General features: G+C 43.2%; 1 protein-coding gene across 1 annotated transcript in view; it reads left to right on the top strand.

Moving 5' to 3' along the window:
* LOC105516913 overlaps positions 1–23,879 on the top strand; it is a 34,346-nt gene extending 10,467 nt beyond the window's left edge. Inside the window, 4 exon segments of the mRNA XM_011949259.1 lie at positions 1,423–1,538; positions 2,247–2,296; positions 2,639–2,857; positions 23,321–23,879. Coding sequence (XP_011804649.1) covers positions 1,423–1,538; positions 2,247–2,296; positions 2,639–2,857; positions 23,321–23,879 — 944 coding nt within the window.
* The last annotated feature ends 927 nt before the right edge of the window (positions 23,880–24,806 follow it).

Here is a 24,806-nt window from a genome sequence, read left to right as displayed (position 1 = left end):
GCCAGCCATTCTCAGGCCTGGGGCGGTGGCGCCCTCTCCTCAGTGAGGCGCACTTGCAAAGGCTGCAGGCCAAGAGGCAAAGACGCCTCGGAGCGGGAGGGGCCGTGGTCTGCCAACGTCATCTGTCCTCAAGGGAGGAGCGCTGGGAAGTTCCTGGGTCTGTTTCCCCTTTAGGGTCAGGGCTGCCTCTTCGTTCCAGCTCTAGCAGCTGCTAGCAAGTCCTTTAACATCCCTGAGCCTCAGTTTGCCCATCTATAAAATGAAGATGGATTTGTTGAGGACTAAATGAGCTACTCTTTGTACAGTGTGAGGCTGATTTTTGTAACAATATTATTATTATGCTATTTTCAACCATGCCCAGTGGCCAGCAGCTCCTGGCATACCATAAATGTCAGAGGGACGAAATTTACAGGTGAGGACGTGGAGGGCGTCAGAGTTAGGAGCTGGATGTGGGGTCTGCAGACTTCTCTGGTTTTGGGGGCTGATCCACTCTCCCCGGGAATTCTTCCGTCTTTCTCTCCCAGGCCTCAGCCTGAGGGCCTCTGGCAAGTGCCTCTCCAGGGAAACACCACCTCCCAGCTGCTCTCCAGGTTGACCCTGAGTTTATCTTGGGTTTTACGCAGTTTCAGCAGCCCAGGAGCTGGTAATTAGCCTAATAAGAAGCCTGCTAGGCCTGCATCTGTGCTCAGGCTCCGATGGTTACCCAGTCATTTACCTGATCTCTCTGATAAGGTCTTTGCCTGGACACGTTCCCACCACAAAGCACACGATGCTCCTGCTCGGGCGGGGCCATAATTGGTGGTATTTTCAGAGATTCCCCAACCCCTTAGTTGAAAGGAGCCCAGGCCTCAGAGGCACAACCATGGCCATCATAGCGAGGAAACAGCCCAGGCGTTAGGGGACAGGGCAGCACTAGGACGCAGCAGACCAGACAGGGCAGCACTGACGATTTTAGAAGGGGTGTGGGGGTGGCGGCAGAAGCTACAAACCAAAGCAGCCACTGGCATTCTGTGTGTAGTGGAAGGGAGCAGAGCGTGGTGGGCAATGAGGCAGCCGATTTGGCCCAGGGGCCAACCCCGCAGCCTGCACCCAGGCTCTGGCCGGCGCCTGTTTCAGGGGCATGCTTGGTGCTGCTGCCTGGCCCCCAGGGTGCCCCCAGAGCAAGAGCACAGTGGCTTCTGGACCCCAGTGGAGAAGGAGCAACCCCTCCCATCCCAGGGCTCAAGCTTGGGGCTCCGAGGCCTACATGGCCACCAGGCCCCTCCAAGCCACCTTTGTCCCCAGGCACAGTACCACATCAGGAGTGTCTGACTTTGGAGCAGGCCCCCAGACCCTGGAAAGATCAAGCAGGAGGCCAAGGCTGTTGGAGCCCAGAAGCAGGAAGAGTCAACCATGCGTGGTGCCCTCCTCCCTCTCCCCCAGAGCAGCTACAGGACTCTGTGGGCGGGAAGAGCCTGCAGCCAGGCCAAGCAGCCCTGGGCAAGCCCTGCAGTCGCCTAGTGCTCGCCCACACAGCTCCCTTTGATCTGCCCAACTGGGTGGGGCTGTGTCATCTACTAGGTTTTCCCTGGAGCCTGTGCCCAGGGAAGCTCAGTGTCACCCTGCCCCAAGCATCCTGAGCATCCCTGGCAGAGTGGGAGCCCCTCATCCTGCCTCAGTGAAGAGGATGGTGCTGGCTGCCCTAGAGGATGTCAGTACCAGATGGAGAAGCAGAGCAGAGACCCCACTGGGCCAAGTTGAGCTCTCTCTGAAAACAAGGGGCCCCTTAGCCCCACAAATGTGGGGGCAACCCACATGGCAGGGAATTGCATCCTGGAGTTTTCTGCCTGAGGCTGGAGTACAATGGCGCAATCTCGGCTCACTGCAACTTCCACCTCCCAGGGTCAAGCAAGTCTCCTGCCTCAGCCTCCTGAGTAGCTGGGATTATAGGTGCACACCACCACGCCCAGCTAATTTTTGTATTTTTAGTAGAGACAGGGTTTCATCATGTGGGGCAGGCTGGTCTCAAACTCCTGACCACAGGTGATCCACCTGCCTCAATCTCCCAAAGTGCTGGGATTACAGGCGTGAGCCACCGCGCCCAGCCTATCTCTTGAGCTTTTTGCAGTCAGCTGTGCCAAACCACCACACGCTGCCCTTGGCTTCCTAGAGCCATCCTGCCCACACAGGGGATAAGGCCATCCCTGGGGATTCCTTGACACCCACTGCTCCAGGTCCAGGCCTAGACCTGCCCCCTCTACTCCCAGATGAGGTCCAAGGGCGCTGAAACCTGCACTAACCTCCGCCGCGTGGCTGGGTGCGGGACAAGGGGTGTGGTCTTAGAATCAGAGCTGGCTCACCTTGGGTGGATGTGCCAGGGTGGGGTCGCTGTGGGGCAGAGGGGGACCAGCCACTGGGAGGGAGGGTCTTCTGGCTTAGGGCTTTTTTGTGCATGTGCACACCTGTCTTGCCCAATCTGCCAGGGTGGGCCACAGGGAGGGGCTGAGAGCCTGACTCTGGGCTCCACGGCTTCTGCCATGCTGGGCCCACACCTTGGTGCCTTTTTCTTTCCTCGGCCCCTTTGCAAAGTGGCTCTTCGAAGCTTCAGCTGCCCCCTTTGAATTTGACTTCTGCTCTTCACCCGGGGGCTTCCCACTAGGGAGGGTGACTCAAACCCCCATGCTGACGAGCACTGCTTGGACCCACAGAGGCCACAGCACATGGTCTCGGGCCAAGCCAGACTAGAGCCTCCCCATGGGGTTCTTGACATAATGCCAGGAGACGAGTCCTACTCCCGCTCCACCCCCACTCTGCTCTCCCTCCACCTGGCCTTCATCACTGAGGAAAGGGTATTCTCATTTTCTGCAGGGAATCCACGGTGCGAGAGCAGTGAACCAGACGACAGGAAAGCCCCGCCTTCACGTTCACGCTTGTGTTTTAACTGGGGAGAGGCGAGAAACCATCCTCAGCGCTGTGTCAGATGGTAACCACCACACAGAAAACAGTGAAAGACGGAAGGGGACCCCACATGGAGGGAGTGCTGTGTGGGTTCATTAGGTTGCTCAGGGAGGTCTCCGTGAGTGGATGACATTTAAATAAAAGCCTTAAAAAGTGAGTCAGCAAGCCTTAGCAAGTGTGCCACAGGCAGGGAGAACTCAAATCCCAGGTCCAGAGCTGAAGGTGGCCGGTCCCAGAGCTGGGATGGCGGCAAGGCAGGGGGCTGGAGCAGACAGAGCAGGGAGGCCAGAGCTGGGGGTGAGGTGCCCTGCAGGGAAATGGGGAGCCCTTGGGGCTTCTAGCAGAAGGGTGGCAGGCCCCAACTTGGGTTTCGGGTTTTACCCAGATCACTGTGCTGTGTGGAGGGTGGGGGAGGATGGAGGAGGGCCGAGGGGGAGGGTGGAAGCCCAGAGACCAGGCAGAGGGCAGATGCAGGAGAGAAGGGACGATGCCTTGGACCAGAGTCGATTGTGCTGGGGGTGCAGGGTGACTGCCTGTGAAGGGCTGGCTGGCTGGATGCGATGCTGTGATATGTGGGAGAGAGGGGCAAGATGAGCTCACCCCGAGATTTGGGTTTGAGCACCTGGAAGTGTCGCATCGCTATCATCTTTTGATGTCACCAGGTGACCTTCTGAGGCAGGCGCTGCAATGTGTCCTGTGGATAGATGAAGAAACAATTGTTTTTTTGTTTTTTTGTTTTTTTGTTTTGAGATGGAGTTTTGCTTTTGTTGCCCAGGCTGGAGTGCAATGGTGCAATCTTGGCTCACTGCAACCTCCGCCTCCCGAGTTAAAGCGATTCTCCTGCCTCAGCCTCCCAAGTAGCTGGGATTACAGGCGTGCGCCACCACGCCCAGCTAACTTTATATTTTTAATAGAGACGGGGTTTCACCATGTTGCCCAGGCTGGTCTCAAACTCCTGACCTCAGGTGATCTGCCCACCTCAGCCTCCCAAAGTGCTGGTATTGCAGGTGTGAGCCACCGCGCCTGGCCGAGACAAAGTCTTCTAGACTGCAGAGTTATGTATGGCCTTTTCACGAAGTCCTTGCCCACCAGCCCAGGGTCCCTTGGGCCTGCTTTTTGTCCCCTGGGGGGTGTAACGTCCCGGCTGGCTTGAGTCAGGGCAAGGCACAGGTAGGGGCGAAGTGGGTAGTGGGCTGCCTGCTCTGAGGGGAGTAGGGGTCAAGGGTGTGCCTAAGGCTTGCATCCTGCCCTCTGGGCGCAGGGCCTGTGCTTGGGATGACAGTCTGTGCTGTGGAGCAGGAACCAGCACTGAGTGGGGGCCACCTGGTGTGTGGGGCTGGGCTGGGCCCTTTGTGTGGGAATTTGATCCTCTTAATAACACTCCGCGGGAAAGACTATACTATGCCCATTTTACAAATGGGGAAACTGAGGTTCAGAGACGTGGGACTTGCCCAAGGCCACACTGATGCAGGGACCTGAACTCAGCAGTCCAGCTGCAAGGTCTCTCACTGTCTTCTGGCTGCATGGCCCCCTTAGGCTTCCTCACAGCATGAGGGCTGAGTCTCCAAGGGCAGTCCTAAGAGAACCAGCAGACACTGACTCACCATTTGTGATCCAGCCTCAGAAGCCACATAGCATCACGTACCCAGAGTGGCACGCATGTCTGCCTAGAGTCAAGAGGAGGAAAGGAAAGCCCACCTCTCAGCAGAACTGCCAGAATCTCCACGTCAGAAGAGCACGTTCGGAGGCAGATCCTGCTGCCATCCACTTTGCAGAATGCAGAGCTTGCCCGAGGAGAACTGGGGTCTGGGTGAGCAGCACCAATGTCCACCCCAGTGGGAGAGACGCCTCATGTCCAGGACACAGCCTCTGAGCGAGGCTGTCCAGGGGCCCACAGAAGGGCTGTGGGGGCCAGGCCTGGGAGCTGCAGATGTGGGTTCAGCTCCAGGCTCTGCTGCTCCCTTGCCTCTTGACCCTGGGTGGGGTCCATGGCCTTCCTGGATGGAGATCCCTCTGGGAGGAGACGTGCCCCCGCCAGCCTCTGAAAGGAGGATGAGGTTTAGATGAGGATGGGAGGTTGGAAGGAGCTCTTGGTTGGCGACCCTGCCCCACAGGGGCACCTCTAGGGGCAGGAGACGAAAGCCGTGTGCTTGGGGCACCTCAGATACCGTGGAGATGAGGCTGGGCTGAGACTCAGTCAGAGGGTTCCCAAGTGGTTCCAATGACAAAGACCCAGAGAGACAGTCCCAATCAGGAAAGGTGTGACGGCTTAATGTGAAGAAGACACTCAAGAAGTCCACAGAGCCTGAATGTCCCCGCCGTGGCGCAGGGTCTCATGCTCAGGTCCCACCTAGCTGTTAGCGGCACTGGGACCCAGGGCTGCCCTGCTGTCCCACCGCCAGGAGCAGAGGTAGCTGTCTCCAGCAGCAGCTGCTGCACAGAGCCCCAGGTGGAGCCTGGGGAGGCAGGCTCAGTGTTCGCGGCGTATCACCAGACACTGAGTTCTGCGGCTCATTAGTCTAGACTTGTTTCCGTCAGAGAAGGTCCTCCTTCCCCTGGGATGTGTAGGCTGTTCTGGCTCAGCCAACAGCAGTATATGGGCCTTATCAGAATACGAAATGCTAGAACGTGGGGAAAAAAATACTTTTAGAAGTGTTTGCCTTGGAGGGACAGGCAATGGGACTCGTGAATTGTTTTCTTCTTTCGTAAGCAGCCTCACTAGCATCCCTTGCAGCCGCAGAACTGACGCACAGGGCCGGGTCCCTTGGGGCCCAGCAGGAGAAATGGATGCCAGGAAGGGCATGCTGGCCCAGGCCTGGGGAATGCAAGCTGCTTCCCATTGGCTCTCTCTCTACGGCTTGATTGCCAATTCCAACTGTCAGTCTATCTTGATCCCCAAAATGTTTTGAGTATAGATATGTCTGCCGATGCCCCTCATTCTTTTAGTGTCTTTTCTACTGTGAAGCAGTTTTGGGGCAAGATCTTTTGCTCTGGTCTGGATAACTCTGGGCAACGTAGTCCAAGTCAAAGCTACAGTGAAACTGGGTGCCCGGCAAATAATCGATGAATCATGACTCCAGAATTCTTGTCTCTAGCTGGGGGAATAAAATCACAAATGAGATCTGCTGTCGGCTGGGGCTCCTTTAGAGGCTCCACCATACATGTTCCCACCTTTAATAATGAAAGCCTTGATTTTTAGCTCAGCATGTGGCTATCTAGACCAGTTCTGGCTGATGGGGTGTGCAGTAGCGTCATGAACAACTTCTATCCCAGGAAGTAACCTGTAAATGAGTGGATGAGCCCTTCCTCCTTCTTTCTCTTCCTGCTGGCTGAAGTGTGGACATGACGGCAGGAGCTGCAGCAGTCACATTGGACCATGGGTCATCGTGGGAATGGAAGTCACACAAAGGTATTTAAAGCCACACAAGGATAATGAGCACTGGATAGATGGAGCCTGAGTCCCCATCACAGTGTGGCCCCTGTAACAGATCTGGACTTTCTGCCTCCCACACTGAGTAAACTGCTCTCTTGCTTAAGCCACTATTATGTTAGGATTGTTTTAACCCATAGTCAGAGATAGGCCTAACTGATTCACCACCCTCAGAGAGTTTCCAGCCAATTATGTTTCTCATGAAAAAGGTTAGCCAGTGGTTATAAGTGATCCCAGACTGGAGTGCCAGCTGCACTAAGGCAGTTCATCTGTGGGAAGGCTCTGTCCTTGTCAGGGAGAGGACTCCTGCTACACACTGGCATGTTACCACGGGTACAATGATAACTAAGCGTGTGGACATAGGTGCCCACAGAGCAGACTGAACACCTCGTTTGCTTCCCTCTCCTGTCTGAACTCCCTGGACGCGGCCAAGTAGCATAACCCAAGCAGAGCTGAGAAGGAGAGTGGGGCACAGGCAAGTTACCAGTGGGCCCGTGGCTATCATGGACTTCCAGAAAATAAAAAACAGGCATGATGGTGTTGATTTATAAACCAAAGCAGAGGGCAATGGAGCTCAGTAAGTGTGCAGGAGTGAGTGTATGTGGCAGGGAGGAGGGTAGAAAGAAGGCTTGGGTAGAAGGGTACCTCTACCAGCTGGAAATAAGAGGTGAAGCCAGCTGGACTTCTGGAGTGGGTGGGGACTTGGAGAACTTTTCTGTCTTACCAAAGGATTGTAAAGTGCGCCAATCAGCACTATGTAGCTAGGATTGTAAAACGCACCAATCAGCTCTCTGTGGCAAGCTAGCGGTTTCTAAAATGGACCAATCCGTGCTCTGTAAAATGGACCAATCAGCACTCTGTAAAATGGGCCAATCAGCAGGACAGGGGTGGGGACAAATAAGAGAATAAAAGCTGGCCACCCCCCAGCTAGCAGCTGCAATCCTCTCCAGTCCACATCCGTGCTGTAGGAACTTTGTTCTTTTGCTCTTCGCAATAAATCTTGCTGCAGCTCACTCTTTGGATCCATGCCACCTTTAAGAGGTGTAACATTCACTGCAAAGGTCTGTGACTTCATTTTTGCAGTACCACAAACTCACGGGAAGGCACGAACTCCCGACACAGGCTGCAAGCTCAGGGTCCACGGTTTGGGAAGAGAGGAGGCTAGAGACTTCACTCAGCGGTATGGATGGAGAGATTGTGTGTGGAACAGCGCGGGGAGCTCTTTGCTCTAATCACAGGCTCTAACATGCCTCAAAGAGGCTGAGTACTGTTTTGCAGTAGGATAGAACCAGTAATACGCTTATGCTGTAGATGGAACCGTGTCCCCCCAAAACTCATACATTGAGTTTCACCCCAGTGTGATGGTATTAGGGGGAGGAACCTTTGGGTGGTGATCAGGTCACGAGAGCAGAGGCCTCATAAGTGGAGTTAGTACCCTTAGAAAACAAGAGCCTGCGTGGTGCTGTGCGCTTGTAATCCCAGTTACGCAGGAGGCTGAGGCAGGAGAATTGCGTGAACCGGGGAGGCAGAGGTTGCAGTGAGCTGAGATTGTGCCATTGCACTCCAGCCTGGGCGACAGATCGAGATTCCGTCTCAAAAAAAAAAAGAAGAAAAAGAAAACAAGATCCTGGAGAACCCCCTCTCCTCTTCTGCCAGGTGAGGCCACAGCAAGACGACTGCGGTCTAAGAACCAGGAGGAGGCCCTCGCCAGTCACCAGATCTGCCGGCGCCTTAATTTTAGACTTTCTAGTTTCTGGAAATGTGAGAAATGAATTTCTGCTGTTTATAACCAACCCTGGCTGTGTAATTCTGTTATAACAACCTGAACTGACGAAAACATATTGCTAGGAAATTGAAGTGAACTTAGGAGAAGGGTTAGTATCTGCTGGAGTAAAGCCTGGTTAGTTTGGTCTTTTTGTAGAGATGAGGAAGCTGGGTACCCTCTGGTGAGGGCTGCCAGGTATGACTCACCCGGCTAAGCAGAAGTCAAGCCAGCCTTCCCAGGAAGGGGAGCGGCCTGCTGAGTAAACAGACCCTGGAACCACAAAGGGAACCCTTGGCAGCTGTCTGTATGCATCAGTCTTATCTCTCATCTGTGTACATAACAGGCAACCAAGGAAAGCAGTCACAAGGCAGAAGGACCAAGAGGAACAAAAGTAACAGTTGTCCCTGGAAGAAATAGATACTAAAGGCAATGAATAGAATAAAATAGTCGTAATTAACATCTCAGATATGTTTGAGGAGATACTGCATCCACAAAATAAGAATGGAAAACTAGAGAAAGGACAAATCAGGAAATCAAAAAAGTTTAGAGACATTACAAATGTGATGATAAAAATTAAAAGCAAATCAGGAGGAGGATAGGAAAGTAAAGTTAAAGAAACTTCCCAGACTTCAGGGCAAGAAGACAAAAAGATGAAGAGTCTGTCAGGGCAGGTAAGAGATGCATAGCATCAATCCAGGGTGTCAAAATGTGTCTGATAGGCCTGGTGCAGTGGCTCACACCTATAATCTCAGCACTTTGGGAGGCCAACACAGGCGGATCACCTGAGGTCAGGAGTTCGAGACCAGCCTGGCCAACATGGCAAAACCCCATCTCTACTAAAAATACAAAAATTAGCTAGGTGAGGCAGCAGGCACCTGTAATCCCAGCTACTTGGGAGGCTGAGGCAGGAGAATTGCTTGAACCCAGGAGGCAGAGGCTGCAGTGAGTCAAGATTGCGCCACTGCACTTCAGCCTGGGTGATAGTGAGACCTCATCTCAAAAAAAAAAAAAAAAAAAAAAATGCTAGGAGTTCAGAAAGAATAAACAGAAAAAAATAAGAATGGAGATGGAGGGAAGTGTAGTGGTCTCTATTGCTGCTATATGCAATGACCACACATTTAATGGCTTGCAACAACATAAATTTATTATCTTAACAGCTATAATGGCCAGAAGTCCTAAAATCAAGGTGTTAGCAGGACTGCATTCCTTCTGGAGGCTCTAAGGGACAATTTGTTTCCTTGTCTTTCCTAGCTTCTAGAGGCTGCCTGCATTCTTTGGCTTGTGGACCCATCCATTTTCAAGGTCAGCAGTGTATCCTCTTTAGATCTCTCCCTCTGACTCTGACCCCCTGCCTCCATCATTGCACCACCCCCTCCTCTGCTTCTGATGTCACATCATCTTCTCTGACTTTGGCCCTCTTGCCTCCCTCTTATGAAGACTCTTGTGATTACATCGGGCTCCCTGGATAATACAGAAAAATCTCCCCATTTCAAGATTTTAAATGACATCTGCAAAGTCCCTTTTTCCATGTAAGATAACATATTCGTAGGTTCCAGGGATTAGGATGTGACACCTTTGGTGCACCATTATTTTGTCTACTACAGGGGGAAATAAATAAATGTTGGGGGAATAATTTCCCAGAGCTAAAAAAAGAGGAACAGTTTTTAAATTAAAACTTTCTCAAGTTATTTGATAGGATGATTGAGAAAAGATAGCTGGGTGTGGTAGCTCACACCTGTAATCCCATTATTTTGAGAGGCCGAGGTGGGAGGATCGTTTGAACCCAGAAGTTCAAGACCAGCCTGGGCAACATAAGGAGACCTCTTCTCTATAAAAAAGAAGTGAAAGGAAGAGAAGGGATCAATACCTGGGTATTTTGCCATGAACTACTAGAAAGACAAGAGGAGGGGGTGACACAGGTCGCTGGCAGAGAAATGAGCTCAGCAGCACGATGTGCTAAGGAGAAATAGAAGGCTTCCTTCAAGGCTGGAGGGAAAACTACCGTGTCTCAAAAATGATACAGTAAGCCGAACTATTAATTATGAAAGCAAAAATAATGTTTTATGTATAAGAAAATATTTTAAAAGTTAACCACCCATGAACTCATTCTGGGGAAATACATACACTTGAGAAATACTCTGGTCATGAGAAAGTGAAAATCAAGAAAAAGAAAAATAAAGACTTCCTCGAACTACATAACTAAATCAATATTGCAGTGAAAAGCAATTCCATACCAGGAACTCAAAGATTATTCAATAATAATAAGTTGAAGGAGAAAAAAATCATTTGACTCTCTACAGAGAGAGCCTTTGGAAACATTGAACACCCATTTGTACTTATAGTCTTGAAAAAATGAATGGATACATCCTTATCATGATAAACTATATATATACCTCATGCTAAAATCACTGATTTATGTAATGAGGAAACACTAGAAACATTCCTACTAAGGTTAAGAACAAGGCAAACATTTTCTTAGCTCTATTATTACTTAATATATTAACCAATGCAATCAGGTAAGAGAAAAGAACTGGAGGCATCTCTGTTTGCAGATGACAAAATGGTGCATCTGGAAAACCCTAGAGAACAAAGTTGTAAAATAGTCAGTAAAACTGCCTGAAAAAATAAAAGAATTCTGCAAGACAGCAGGTTATAAAATTATAGGGCAATTAATAGATTTCATATGTTGCATATAATATATAAAGTGCACATATGAAGTTAAAAGATCAATTGTTTCTCACCAGGTAATCACGGGGAAGACCAAGGAGACTCTTGAGAAAGCTTCCTTCCTAGTGGTGGTACAGGTCACTTCTCCCCTATCCCTCCTCTGTCCCTCACCATCCATGGGAAAAAACTTAAAATGTGGGGATGGAGGAGTGCCAACAGTGTCATCCTTATGAGAAAGGGAAGTTAAAATTCTAGCAAAATAGTCTCCATTCTAAACACAAGGTAACATTAGAATTTGAAGTCTGTTACATAATGAGAATGACCATTGCAACATTAAATCTGAAGTCAAACTCAACTCCTGACTAGATTAATAGAACCCCCACATTAAAGACGTAGAAGGAAAGGTGTGCTCATTTCCAAATATGAGAATTATTTACCTCTGTTACTACTGTTAAATGTTTGTTTTTAAACAAAAACTATGAGCCATATGAAAAAGCAAGATATGTTGGAACTGACAGGGATCTTAAAATTGTAATGATTCGTGTGTTAAAGACTCTAAAGGAAAAGCTGGTAACATACAAGATCAGGTGGATGATTCAGGAGAGAGGTGGCAACTGTATGAAAGAATCAACTGGTGATACTAGAAATGAAAAACACAGTGAGAGAGATGAAGAATGCCTTTGACTGGCTCATCAGTAGACTAGACACAGTGAAGATAAGAATCAACATGAACTTGAAGATAAGTCAATAGAAAAACAAAGAGCAACAAACAGTTAAAAAATAAAAATAAAAAACCAGCCAAGCATGGTGGCTCACGCTTGTAATCCCAGCACTTTGGGAGCCCGAGGTGGTGGATCACCTGAGGTCAGGAGTTCCAGACCAGCATGGCCAACATGGCGAAATCCTGTCTCTACTAAAAATACAAAAATTTGCTGGGCATGGTGGTGCATGCCTATAATCTCAGCTACTCAGGAGGCTGAGGTGGAAGAATTTCTTGAACCCAGGGGGCGGAGTTCACAGTGAGTCGAAATTGTGCCATTGCACTCCAGCCTGGGCAACAGAGCAGGACTCTATCTCAAAAAAAATCTAAAAAAACAAAAAACAAACCAGTTCATCTAAGGGCTGTGGGACAATACCAAATGATGCAATATACATGTTATACAAATTCCAAGAGGAAAAGAGAAAGAGAGTAGGGGGAAGAAATATTTGAGAAATGTTGGCTGGGAATTTTTCCAAAAATAATGACAGACACCAAGCCATAGATTCCAGAAACTTAGATAACACCAAGCAGGAAAAGAAAGAGAGAGAGAAAGGAGGAAGAAAAGGGAGGAAGAAGGAAAGAAGGAAGAGAGAAACCACACTTATGTATGTCATATTCAAATCTCCAAAAACAAAGACCCTGAAGACAGCCAGAGAAAAAGGACACATTACATACAGAGAAACAAAGATGAGAATTGCAGTGCACTTCACCTCAGAAGCAATGCAATCCAGATTACAACAAAGTGACATGTTTGAACTACTGAAAGACAAAACTGTCATCCCAGCATTCTATATTCAGCAAAATATCTTTAAAAAATGAAGAAGACATACTTTCTCAGATAAATACAAACTGAGAAAATTTACTACTAGCAGCCTTGCAATATAAGAAATGTTAAAGGAATTTCTTCAGGCAGAAAAAAATACGATACCAGCAGAATCTTGAATTTACAGAAAAACATGAAGTATTCTGGAAACGAAGCAAATGTACATAAAATAAAGTCTATTTAAAATTTTCTTAATTTTAATTGTTCTAAAAGACAACGGTCTCAAGCAAACTATAAGATCAATGTATCATGTGTTTATAGCATATGGAAAAGTAAAATGTGTGACAATAGCAGAAAGGATGGAGGAAATAATTGGGAATATAATAATAAGCTCCTTACACTACATGTGAAATGGAATAATATTGGGAGATAGACTCTGATTAATAAAATATGTATATTATAAAACCTAGGAAAACCACCAAAAGTATAAAAAAGTTATAAATAATAAGGCAATAATGGGGATCAAAATTGAACAATAAAAAGTCTACAGCAACCCAAAAGAGTGCATTAAAAAAAGGAAAGATAAAAAAGTACAGAGGGACCAAAAAGAAAACAGGTAGCAAGATGAAAGATTTTAATCAAAATAGATCAATAATCAATTTAAATTGAGAGGGACTAAATACGTCAATTAAAAAAAAAACAGAGACCAAGTGGCAGAATAAAAATGCAATCCAAATTGTATGTTATCAACAAGAAACCTGCTTTAAGTATAAAGATATAAATGAGTTAAATTAAAAAGATGGAAAAAGATATACCATGCAGACAGTAAGCACCAACCAACACACACACACACACACACACACACACACACCCCTATAATAACATCAAAGTAGAATTCAGAATGAGAAATATCATCAGAGATAAAGGAGGACATTATGTAATAATGAGTCAGTTTTCCAAAAAGACACAACAATCCTAAACATGTATGTGCCTGACAACAGAGTTCGAAATACATAAACTAAAAGTTAATCGAACTGAAGTGAAAAATGAACAAATACACAATTAGACTGTAGATCTCTGGCCATACTGACCAGTATCAGGAATAAAAAAGTGGACATAATTACAGACCCCTATAGACATTAAAAAGATAATGTGAAAATGCTTCAAACAAGCAGAGTAAAATGGATCACTTCCTTAAAAGATACGATCAAAACTCACTGAAGAAAAAAAAAAACAGTCTTCTATCTATAAAGAAATTGATTTTATAGTTAAAAGCTTTCTATATAGAGAATGCCATGCCCAGATGTGTTTGGTGGTTAGTTCTAAAAACATTTAAGGCAGAAATAATACCAATTTTACACAATCTTTTCCAGAAAATAGAACTCATCTTATCAGTCCAGTATTCCAATGAAATGAAGAAAACTACAAGCTGTTATCCCTCACGATTATAGACACAACAATCATCAATATAAATTAACATATTGAATCCAGCAATACATAAATCTCTTCTGCTTCAGTTGATGCTGCTGTAAAGTCAACAATATATTACAATCTAGTGTGTTTATCCCATGAACTCAAGGCTCAATCAACATTTGAAATTCAATCAATGTAACTTACCATGCCAACAAGAAAAATTTTTTTTTTTTTGTGACAGAGTCTCGCTCTGTCGTCCAGGCTGGAGAGCAGTGGGGCGATCTTGGCTCACTTTAAGTTCCACCTCCCAGGTTCACGCCATTCTCCTGCCTCAGCCTCCTGAGTAGCTGGGACCACAGGCGTCAGCCACCACGCCCGGCTAAACTTTTTTTTGTATTTAGTGGAGATGGGGGTTTTATCATTGTGGCCAGGCTGGTCTTGAACTCCTGGCCTCAAGCAATCCTTCCACCTTGGCCTTCCAAAGTGCTAAGATTGCAGGTGTGAGCCACCGCACCCAGCCCAAACAAAATTTTTTTAAAAAAGAAAACTATATGATTATCTCAATAGAAGTATAAATCGTATAAATGATACTTTACAGTATTCACAATCTATGATGAAATAACAAACTCTCAATATATTTGGAATAAATAGGACATTTCTTAATAGGAAAACAGGTAGGTACAAAAAACCAAAGCTAGCATCATACTTGGTTGTGAAAGACTCACTATGTCTACCCAAGGATCAGACACAAGTCAAGGATGTCCTCTTTTACTACTCCTATTCAACATTGTGCTGGAAATCATAGCTAGCTGCTGTGGTCTAAATGTTAGTGTCTCCTAGGAAGTTATATACTGAAACTGAATTCCCCAATGTAATTATGTTAAGAGGTGGGCCTTTGGGAGGGGATTAGGTCATGAAGCTTTCCCCTCTCCTCAGTGGGATTAATGCCCTTATAAAAAAGGCTCAAGGGAGCTTATTTGCTTCTTTCACCATGTGAGAACACAGCTAGAAGCTGCTATGTTTGAAAAAAAGGGGCTTTTGCCAGACACCAAATCTGCTAGCACCTTGATCTTAGACTTTCTAATTACCAGAACTGTAAGCAATACATTTCTGTTGTTTGTAAGTTATCCGGTCTATGGTAATTTGTTACTGCAGCCTGAATGGGTTAAAACACCAGGGTAACATGGCAAGACAAGACATAAAAGATCGTAGTTTGTAAAGGAATACTTTGCCTCTAGTTACAGGTGACATGACTGTACATGCAGAAAAGTCCAAAAAGAAAAAAAAAACTTTTGAAAAAAACCACTTCGAGAATTAATAAAGGAGTTTAGCTAAGATACAAGGATACAAGTTTAATAAATAAAAATTAATTATATTTGCTACTAGGCATGCACAATTGCAATTAAAAATTTTAAAATCACCACTTTAAAAAGCAAAGAAGAGGAACTTCTACATGTTTAGGTGTCACTCAAAGAAAAACTTGTCATGTTCCACACCTCCAGCTCCAGCTTAAAATTTTTGCCTGATTGGAGATGAAGGCCATAAAACAGATAGTTTCCAATCTCTTCTCGTTGGAATTGACTTCTTGTGCAACAGAATGTGGAGAAGTTTAAACCCAAGGGCTTCTAGAGAACAGTGCTGGTTGTAGTGAAAGGCATCTGAGAGGAGATTCATGAATTTATGAAGAGAAAGCCTAAACCAGGCTGACTAGTTTTCAGGACAGAACTGAGGAACAAGACAGCCAGGAGGAGCACTTCTGAGTTCCTGAGGAAAATATGAAGCTTAGACCTCAGAAACGGTTCCTTCAAAGGAATCACAATTTGATTGGATGTCTTTGTAGAGGCATCAATGCCCCAAGGCACTCTTGAAAACAAGAGAATAATCATTGAGCAATTAGTGGTTTCACATCTGGATGTGGCCAGAGACAGAAAGACAGTCCTAACAATACCACAGTCAGCTCATTATTCAAGTTGAAGAACAGAGAGAAAATGAATGGGGGGAAAAAAAGCCTCAGAGATATGTGGGACACGATTAAACACAACAACATATACATAACAAGGGACCAGAAGGAGAGGAAAGAAAGCAGAAAAAAATATTCAAAGAAATAGTGGCAGAAAACTTCTCAAATTTATAGAAAACAACAACCTACTCATTCACAAAGGTCAATCAACTCCAAACAGGATAAATTAGAAAACATTTACAAACAGAAACATCATGATGAAAACCAAAGACAAGCAAAAATCTTAAAGGCAGCAAGAGAAAAATGACTCATCACTTAAAAGAGAACCCCAAATACATGAGCAGCCGACTTATAACAAAACACACGTCAGAAGGCAGTGAAATAACATATTTGAAGTGTTCAAAGAAAAAATCAAGGAAGAATCCTATATACATCACAGCTGTATTTGAAAAATGAAGGCAAAATAAAGAAATTCCTAGATTAAAAAACAAAACAAACAAAAACCCAGAGAATTTGTTGCTATTAGGCCTGCCTTCAAGAAATACTAAAAAAAATTATTCAGGTTTAAAGCAAGTTACCTTAAATGGTAATTTGAATCCACAAAAACAAAGAATATCAGTGAAAGTTACTGTCCTTTAAAAAGACACCATAAATGCATATTTTCTCTTTTGTCTCATACTTATTTTAAAGGCAATTATATAAAATAATACGTATATCATGCATTGTTGAGCCTATAACATATATGTGAAATATATTTACCAATAACATCACAAAGGAGGTAAGTGGGAGTAAACATGTAATGGGCTAAGAAAATGATTATAACAATGTATCATTGAGTTTGTAAAATTAATAGATGTAATGTATATAAAAATAATACCATAGAAATAGGGGAAATGGAACAGGGCTGTATAGGAATAGGGTTCTTAATCAATCACTGGAATTAAACTCGTTTAAATCTCAAGGTGATTATGATCAATTAATTTGTACGGTAGGCCCTAGAGCAACCACTAAAAAATGTAGTACAAATATGGTGGGAAAAAATCCTAATGAAATTAAAATGCTACATTAGAAAATATTTACTTAATGCAGAAAAAGCAGTAAAGCAGCGATGGAAGAACAGAAAAAACACAGGACATATGTAAGACAAAAATAAAATAGACATAAATCTAACTATAGTGATAATAATATCAAATGCGAGTGGATTAAACAATTCTCAAAAGGCAAAAATTGTCATACTGAATTACAAAAAGCATGCTTCTACTTACTATATGTTGTCTGCAAGAAAGACACTTTTAATTCAAAGATACAAATAGATTGACAGTAAAAGGATGGAAAAAGATATGTCATGAAAACAGCAACCGGCCGGGCGCGGTGGCTCAAGCCTGTAATCCCAGCACTTTGGGAGGCCGAGACGGGCGGATCACGAGGTCAGGAGATCGAGACCATCCTGGCTAACACGGTGAAACCCTGTCTCTACTAAAAAATACAAAAAACTAGCTGGGCGAGGTGGCGGCGCCTGTAGTCCCAGCTACTCCGGAGGCTGAGGCGGGAGAATGGCGTGAACCCGGGAGGCGGAGCTTGCAGTGAGCTGAGATCCGGCCACTGCACTCCAGCCTGGGCGATAGAGCGAGACTCCGTCCAAAAAAAAAAAAAAAAAAAAAGGAAACAGCAACCATAGGAAAGCTGGAGTGGCTCCAGTAATAGATAAAATATACTTTAAAGCAAAATATGTTGCTGGACATCAATGGGAATACTTTATAACAGTAAAGGATTAACCCATCAGGAAAATATACCAATTATAAATATATATTCAGCTAATAACAGAGCACCAATACATGGAACAAACTGACAGAAATGAAGAAATATATAGACATTTCAATATCTTCTCTAAATGATAGATAGAACGATTAGACAGAAGATCAATAAAGAAGTAGAAGAAGACTTGAATGACACTATGAACTAACTACACCTATCAGACGACTGTAGAACATGCTCTGGTTTGGATATTTGGCCTCTCCAAATCTCATGTTGAAATTTGATCCGCAATGTTGGAGGCAGGGACTCAATGGGAGGCATTTAGGTCATGGAGGCATATCCTTCATGAATGTCTTGGTGCTATCGTCACATTAATGAGTGAGTTCTCATTCTATTAGTTCCCATGGAAGCTAGTTGTTTAAAATAATCTGGCACTTCCCTACCTCCCCTCTCTGTTGCTTCCATTCTCTTGCCATGTGATCTGTACACATGGGCTCCCCTTTGCTTTCTGCCATGAGCTCATGAGTGAAAGCAGCCTATAGGCCTCACCAGAAGTGGATGTTGGTACCATGCTTCTTGTAAAGTCTGCAGAACCATGAGCTAAATAAAACTCTTCTTTATAAATCATCCAGCCTCAAGTATATCTTTATAGCAACACAAATGAACTAAGACAGAACATTCCACTGAATTACGACAAAATACATACTCTTCTCAAGTGTGCATAGAACATTCTCCAGGATAGACCATATGCTAAACCATAAAGCATACTTCAATACATTTAAAAGAATTGAAATAATACAAAATATGTTCTCTGACCACAATGGAATGAAATTAGAAATTTATAGCAGGAAAATAATTTGATAAACTCAGAGATATGTGGAAATTTTACAAAACATTCCTGAATAACCAATAGGACAAAGAAAAAATAAAAAGGGAAGTCAGAAAATAGATTTATGTGAGTCAAAATGAAGATACAATATCCCCAAAGTAATGGAATGCAAGTAAAACAGTGCTTAGAGGAAAATTTATAGCTGTAAATACCTATGTTAAGAAAGAAAAAAGATCTTAAATCAATACTCTAACCTTTCACCCTAGGAAACTGGAAACTAAACCCAAAGCAAGCCAGAGGAAGAAAATAATAAAGATTAGAATAGATATCAATGAAATAGAGAATAAAAAACAAAAGATGGACATAAAAATAATAGAAAAAATTGATAAAACCAAAGCTGGTTCTCTAAAAACATCTACAAAATTGATAAATATTTAATTTTCAGGTTGAAATTTTCCGTTTCTAGGTTGAACAAGAAAAAAAAGATGGCTCAAATTAGTAGAATCGAAGTGACATTACTACTGGAGACATTACTACTGACTTTACAGAAGTAAAAGGGATTTAAAAGAAAAACTATGAACAATTGTATGTATGCTAACAAATTAGGTAACGACAAATTAGATAAAACTGACAAATTTCTAGAAAGATACAAACCACAAAAACTGATTACACAAGAAATAGACAATCTGAATATACCTATAAGAAGCAAAGTAATCAAAAACTACCCACTAAGAAAATCTTAGGCCCAGAATACTTTGTCACTGAATTCTACCAAGCATTTAAAGGAGAATTAATGCTAATATCTCACATTCAAAAAAAGGGGTGGGAACACTCTGCAACTCATTATGAAACCATTATTATCCTTATACGAATACCAGACAAGATATTACAAGAAAACTACAGAGCAATACCTGTTATAAATACAGATATTGAAAATTCTAAACAAAATAATAGCAAACCAAATTCAGCAATATATAAAAAGAATTATACACCATGGCCAAGTGATATTTACAGCAGAGATATAAGGTTGACTTAACATTTTAAAAATAATTAACGTAATGCATCACATCAATAGATTAAAAACCAAAAGTCACATCAACATCTCAAAAATCATTTGAAAAACTCCAACACCTTTTCTTGACAAAAACACTTACCAAACTAAAAACAAGGAAACTTCTTCAACTGGATAAAGGCATTTATAAAACACCCATATCAAATGTCATACTTAATAGTAAAAGGAAAAATGGACCAAAATACTCTCAAAGAATCAAGAAAAGAGAGAAAGATTAACATAGAACAAATGAGACAAATACCACCTTTAAGATGGTAGCTTTAAATTGAAACATATTAGAAATTTCATTAACTTGTCTGTTGCATGTTTGCTTTGTTATTAACTGTTAATATGTTTCCTAGAGTTCGAATGTGTCCCTCAAAGTTCATGTGTTGGAAACTTACTCCCCAATGTAAAGCATTGAGTCTACTAAAAATACAAAAATTAGCCAAGTGTGGTGGCACACACCTGTAATCCCAGCTTACTCAGGAGGCTGAGGCGGGAGAATTGCCTGAACCCGGGAGGCAGAGGCTGCAGTGAGCTGAGATCATGCCACTGCACTTCAGCCTGGGTGACAGAGTGAGACTCTGTCTCAAATAAAATAAAACAAAACAAAATAAAATAAAATAAAATAAATTATCTAGTCTCTGGCATTCTGTTTTTGTTGTTGTTGTTGTTTGTTTGTTTGTTTTTTCTTTTTTTTTTTTTAGACAGAGTTTCACTCTTGTTGCCCAGGCTGGAGTGCAATGGCATGATCTCGGCTCACTGCAAGCTCTATCTCCTGGGTTCAAGTGATTCTCCTACCTCAGCCTCCCGAGTAGCTGGGATTACAGGTGCACACCACCACACTCTGCTAATTTTTGTATTTTTAGTAGAGACAGGGTTTCATCATATTGGTCAGGCTAGTCTCGAACTCCTGACCTCAGGTGATCTGCCTGCCTCAGCCTCCCAAAATGTTGGGATTACAGGCATGAGCCACTGCGTCTGGCCTTCTGGTATTCTATTATAGCGGCACAAAATGAACTAAGACAACGTTAAATGATCTGATTAAAATAAAAAGGTTGTTAAAGTGTATTAAAAACCTAACAAACTTTACCTTTTTTTTAAATGACAAAGTGCACATTCAACACACAAGCATACAGGGAGCTTGTGAATAAGAGGACTAAAAAAGATTTACTGTGCAAACACTAACCAAAACCCACCTCTCTATATAAAAAGGCAAAATAGAGCTTATGACAGAGCTTTGCTTCTAAGTAACTCAAGGTTTAAAGAAGAATTGCAATTAAAAATTTGCACTTAATTACATAAAAGCTCTCCATATACTGTATATCAAATCTTGTTGGAAGCAGCTAAAGTTGTACTTTAGAGGATTTTTTCAGCCTTCAAACACATAAAGAAAGAACAAAGGCTGAAAGAACGATTATCTATTTGAAGAAATTAGGAAAACAAAATATCCATTTGCAGAAATCAGAGAAAAAGTATATTAAATTTAAAGAAAGTAGAATGAAAGACCCGGGGATGACAAGAACAGAAATTAATGACATAGAAAACAAGCATAAATAAAAGGAATTGACCAAAGCAAAAGTTGCTTCTTTGCAAAAATTAATGAGATGATATACCTTTAGTAACAGTGTTCAAGGACAAAAACAAAGAGTGCACAAATAACACTATCAAGAACAAAAGGGGACCATCACTGTCAATCCCACAAATAATAATATGAAAAGCAGAGGACATGCTGAACAACTCAACACCCCAAAACTGTGAAAGATAGTTAACTGAAAAAATACTAATGACAGAAACATACATAGCAGAAATAGCACTAAATAAATTTAATCAATAAGCAAAATTTTTTTTCTACAAAAATTTTTGTACAAAGCTACCATGGCTTTCCTAGCAGGATCTATGTATTAGTCCATTTTTGTGTTGCAATAAAGAAGTACTCGAGAATGAGTAATTTATAATGAAAAAATATTTTGGTTTGGTGTGGTGGCTCACATCTGTGATCCTAGCACTTTGGAAGGCCAAGGTTAGAAGATCCCTTGTGCCCAGGAGTCTGAGACCAGCCTGGGCAACATAGGGAGACCCTGTCTCTAAAAATACATACATATATATAAACATAAATAAGAAAAGAGGTTTAATTGACTCACAGTTCTGCAGCTGTACAGGAAGCTTGGTGCTGGCATCTGCTTCTAGTGACGGCCTCAAGATGCGTACAACCATGGTAGAAGGCAAATGGGGACCTGTGAGGAAAAGAGAGGTCAGCCTGTTACTGTGTCTATATAGAAAGAAGTAGATTTAAGAGACTCCATTTGGTTCTGTATTTGAGATGCTGTTAATCTGTGACCCTACCCCCAACCTTGTCCTTGCAAGAGACATGTACTGTGGTGACTTATGGTTTAAAGGATTTGGGGCTGTACAGAATGTGCTTTGTTAAACAAGTGCCTAAAGGCTGCTTGTGGTTAAAGGTCATCACCATTCTCTTAATCTCAAGTAAGAGAAAAACATTTGTCTCCTGCCCGTCCCTGGGCAATGGAACATCTCCGTGTAAAACCCATTGTGTGCTTTGTTTACTGAGCAAAGAGAAAACCACCTTTAGGAATAAGGTGGGATTTGCTGGAGCAATGCTGCTAAAAGGTGGAGATGTTTGCATATGCATCTCAAGGCACAGCATTTTCCTTGAACTTATTCAGGTCACAGAGATCTTTATCTATATGTCTTACTGCTGATTTGCTCCCTAAAATGATCCTATTGTCCTGCCACTCCCTTATCTTTTTGATGGTAAAGATAATTATCAATAAATACTAAGGGAACTCAGAGACCGGTGCCGGCGTGGGTCCTCTGTAAGCTTCGCGCCGGTCCCCTGGGCCCCGCTTTTCCTTCTCTATACTTTGTCTCTGTGTCTTATTTCTTTTCTCAAGTCTCTCATTCCACCTAACGAGAAACACCCACAAGTGTGGAGGGGCAGGCCACCCCTTCAGGGACCTGGTGTATTACATGGTACATCTCCCCAGAAAAGGCTTGAGAGGCCCCCAGAATCCCTAGCTGAGTGACTAGTGAAGATCTTTCCTTGTATGAAGCCAGGCCATAAAGACTGAAGCGGTGCCTATTTTTCAAAAGCACAAATCTCAGTAAAAAATAATAAGGCATATGAAGAGATAGGGAAAAATGGCCCAATCAAAGGAACAAAATAAATATCCAGGAACTGACCTTAAACAAAGAGATCAATTAACGACCTGAAAAAGAATTCAAAATAATTGTCTTAAAGAACTTCAGTGTGATACAAGAGTACACAGACAGACAACTAAAAACAAATCCAGAAAACAATGCATTAACAAAGTGACAATATGATCAAAGAGACAAAAGCTAAGGGAAAAAACATATCCAGAGCCGAAGACTGCAATAACTGAATTATAAAATTCACTAGAAGGACTCAAGAGACAACTTGATCAAGCAGAACAAAGAATCAGTGAAGGTGAAGACAGATAATTTGAAGTGATCAAGTCACAGGAACAGAAAGAACAAAGAATTAATAAAAGTGAAGAAAGCATAAGGGACTTATGAAAAATCATCAAGCCTGTCAATGCACATGTTATAGGAGTTAAAGAGAAGAATGAGAGCAAAGGGCAGAGAGCTTATTTGAAGAAATAATAGCCCAAACTTCCAAATCTAAGGAAGAAAATGGACATCCAAATTCTGGAAGCTCAAAGGATGCTGACTAAGAAGAACCCAGAGATGCCCACACTGAGACATATTGTAATCAAACTATCAAGGATAGTTTGATGTATCAGAAGTCAAGAATAAAGAGGGAGTCTTGAAAACAGCAAGAGAAAAGCCACTTGTCATGTACAAGGGAGCTACTATAAGATTATCGGCTGATTTCTCAGCAGAAACATTATAGGCTAGAAAGGAGTGAGATGTTATATGCAAAGTACTGGAAGAAAAAAACTTTTGTCAACCAAGAATATTATAACCAACAAAACTGTTCTTCAGAAATGAAGGAGAAGGCAGCCAAGTGGTCTCCCAAAACCACAACCCAGCTGCCACTAGCATTGTCACCATCCATAAAAGAACTGAGCTGAGTGGGGGTGCTGCCCAGAATCCTGTGGGCAGAAGACTACAGCAGGAGCTGATGACCCTCATGATGTCTGGTGACAAAGGGATTTCTGCCTTCCTTGAATCAGACAAACTTTTCAAATGGGTAGGGACCGTCTGTGGAGCAGTTGGCACAGTATATGAAGACCTGAGGTATAAGCTCTTGCTAGAGTTCCCCAGTGGCTACCCTTACAATGAGCCCACATTGAAGTTCCTCACACCTTGCTACCACCCCAACATAGACACCCAGGGTAACATATGCCTGGATATCCGGAAGGACAAGTGGTCTGTACTGTAGGGCATCAGGACCATTCTGGTCTCCATCCAGAGTCTGCTAGGAGAACCCAACATTGATAGCCCTTTGAACATGCATGCTATTGAGTTCTGGAAAAAAGCTTCCCGCAGCTTTTACCTGCAAGAAACCTACTCAAAGTAGGTTACCAGCCAGGACCCCTGATGCAGGCTGCCCAGACTGTCCTTTTTTTTTTTTATGAAGTGGAGTCTTGCTCTGTTGCCCAGGCTGGAGTGCAGTGGTGAGATCTCAGCTCACTGCAACCTCCACCTCCCAAGTTCAAATGATTCTCATGCCTCAGCCTCCTGAGTAGCTGGGATTACAGGCACCCGCCACCACACCCAGTTAATTTTGGTATTTTTAGTAGAGATGAGGTTTCACTATGTTGGTCAGGCTGGTCACAAACTCCTGACCTCAGGTGATCTGTCCGCCTTGGCCTCCCAAAGTGCTAGGATTACAGGCTTGAGCCACCACGCCTGGTCTCCCTGCCTATCTTTGTGTTGTCTTTTTAAGTTTTCCTTCGACGATCTGTCCTGTCTGTGATTTCTGTATAGGACTCTGTATCTTGAGCTGTGGTATTATTTTTGTTTTGTTTTTGTCTTTTAAATTAAGCCTTGGTTGAGCCATTGTGATGTATATTAAATACATACATTTTGGTCATTAAAAAAAAAGAAGGTGAAATAAAGACCTTCCCAGAAAAATAAAAGCTGAAGGTGTTTATCCACACTAAACCTACCTTACAAAAAAATGCTAAAGGGAGTTCTTCAAGTTGAAACAAAAAGACACTTGACAGCAACACAAGGGCATAAAAAATATAAAGCGCTCAGTAAAGGGAGGTATATGGAAAAGTACAGAATCCTATAATATTCTAATGGTGGTACATAAATCACATTTAATCCTGGTATAAAATTTGACAGATAAAAGTATAAATAGAACTATAACTATCAAACTATGTTAATGAACATAAAATATAAAAATAGGCACTTTGTGAAATAAATAACGTAAAGTAGGGAGGATGTAAAATTTTGTATGTAACTTATATTAAGTTTCTGTCAGTTTAAAATAAATGGCTATAATGATAAGGTATTATAC

Source organism: Colobus angolensis, unplaced genomic scaffold, assembly GCF_000951035.1.
Source record: "Colobus angolensis palliatus isolate OR3802 unplaced genomic scaffold, Cang.pa_1.0 Scaffold294, whole genome shotgun sequence".
Classification (NCBI taxonomy): Eukaryota; Metazoa; Chordata; class Mammalia; order Primates; family Cercopithecidae; genus Colobus; species Colobus angolensis.
The sequence above is the reverse complement of the archived record's forward strand: the minus strand, read 5'-3'. Positions and strand labels throughout refer to the sequence as shown.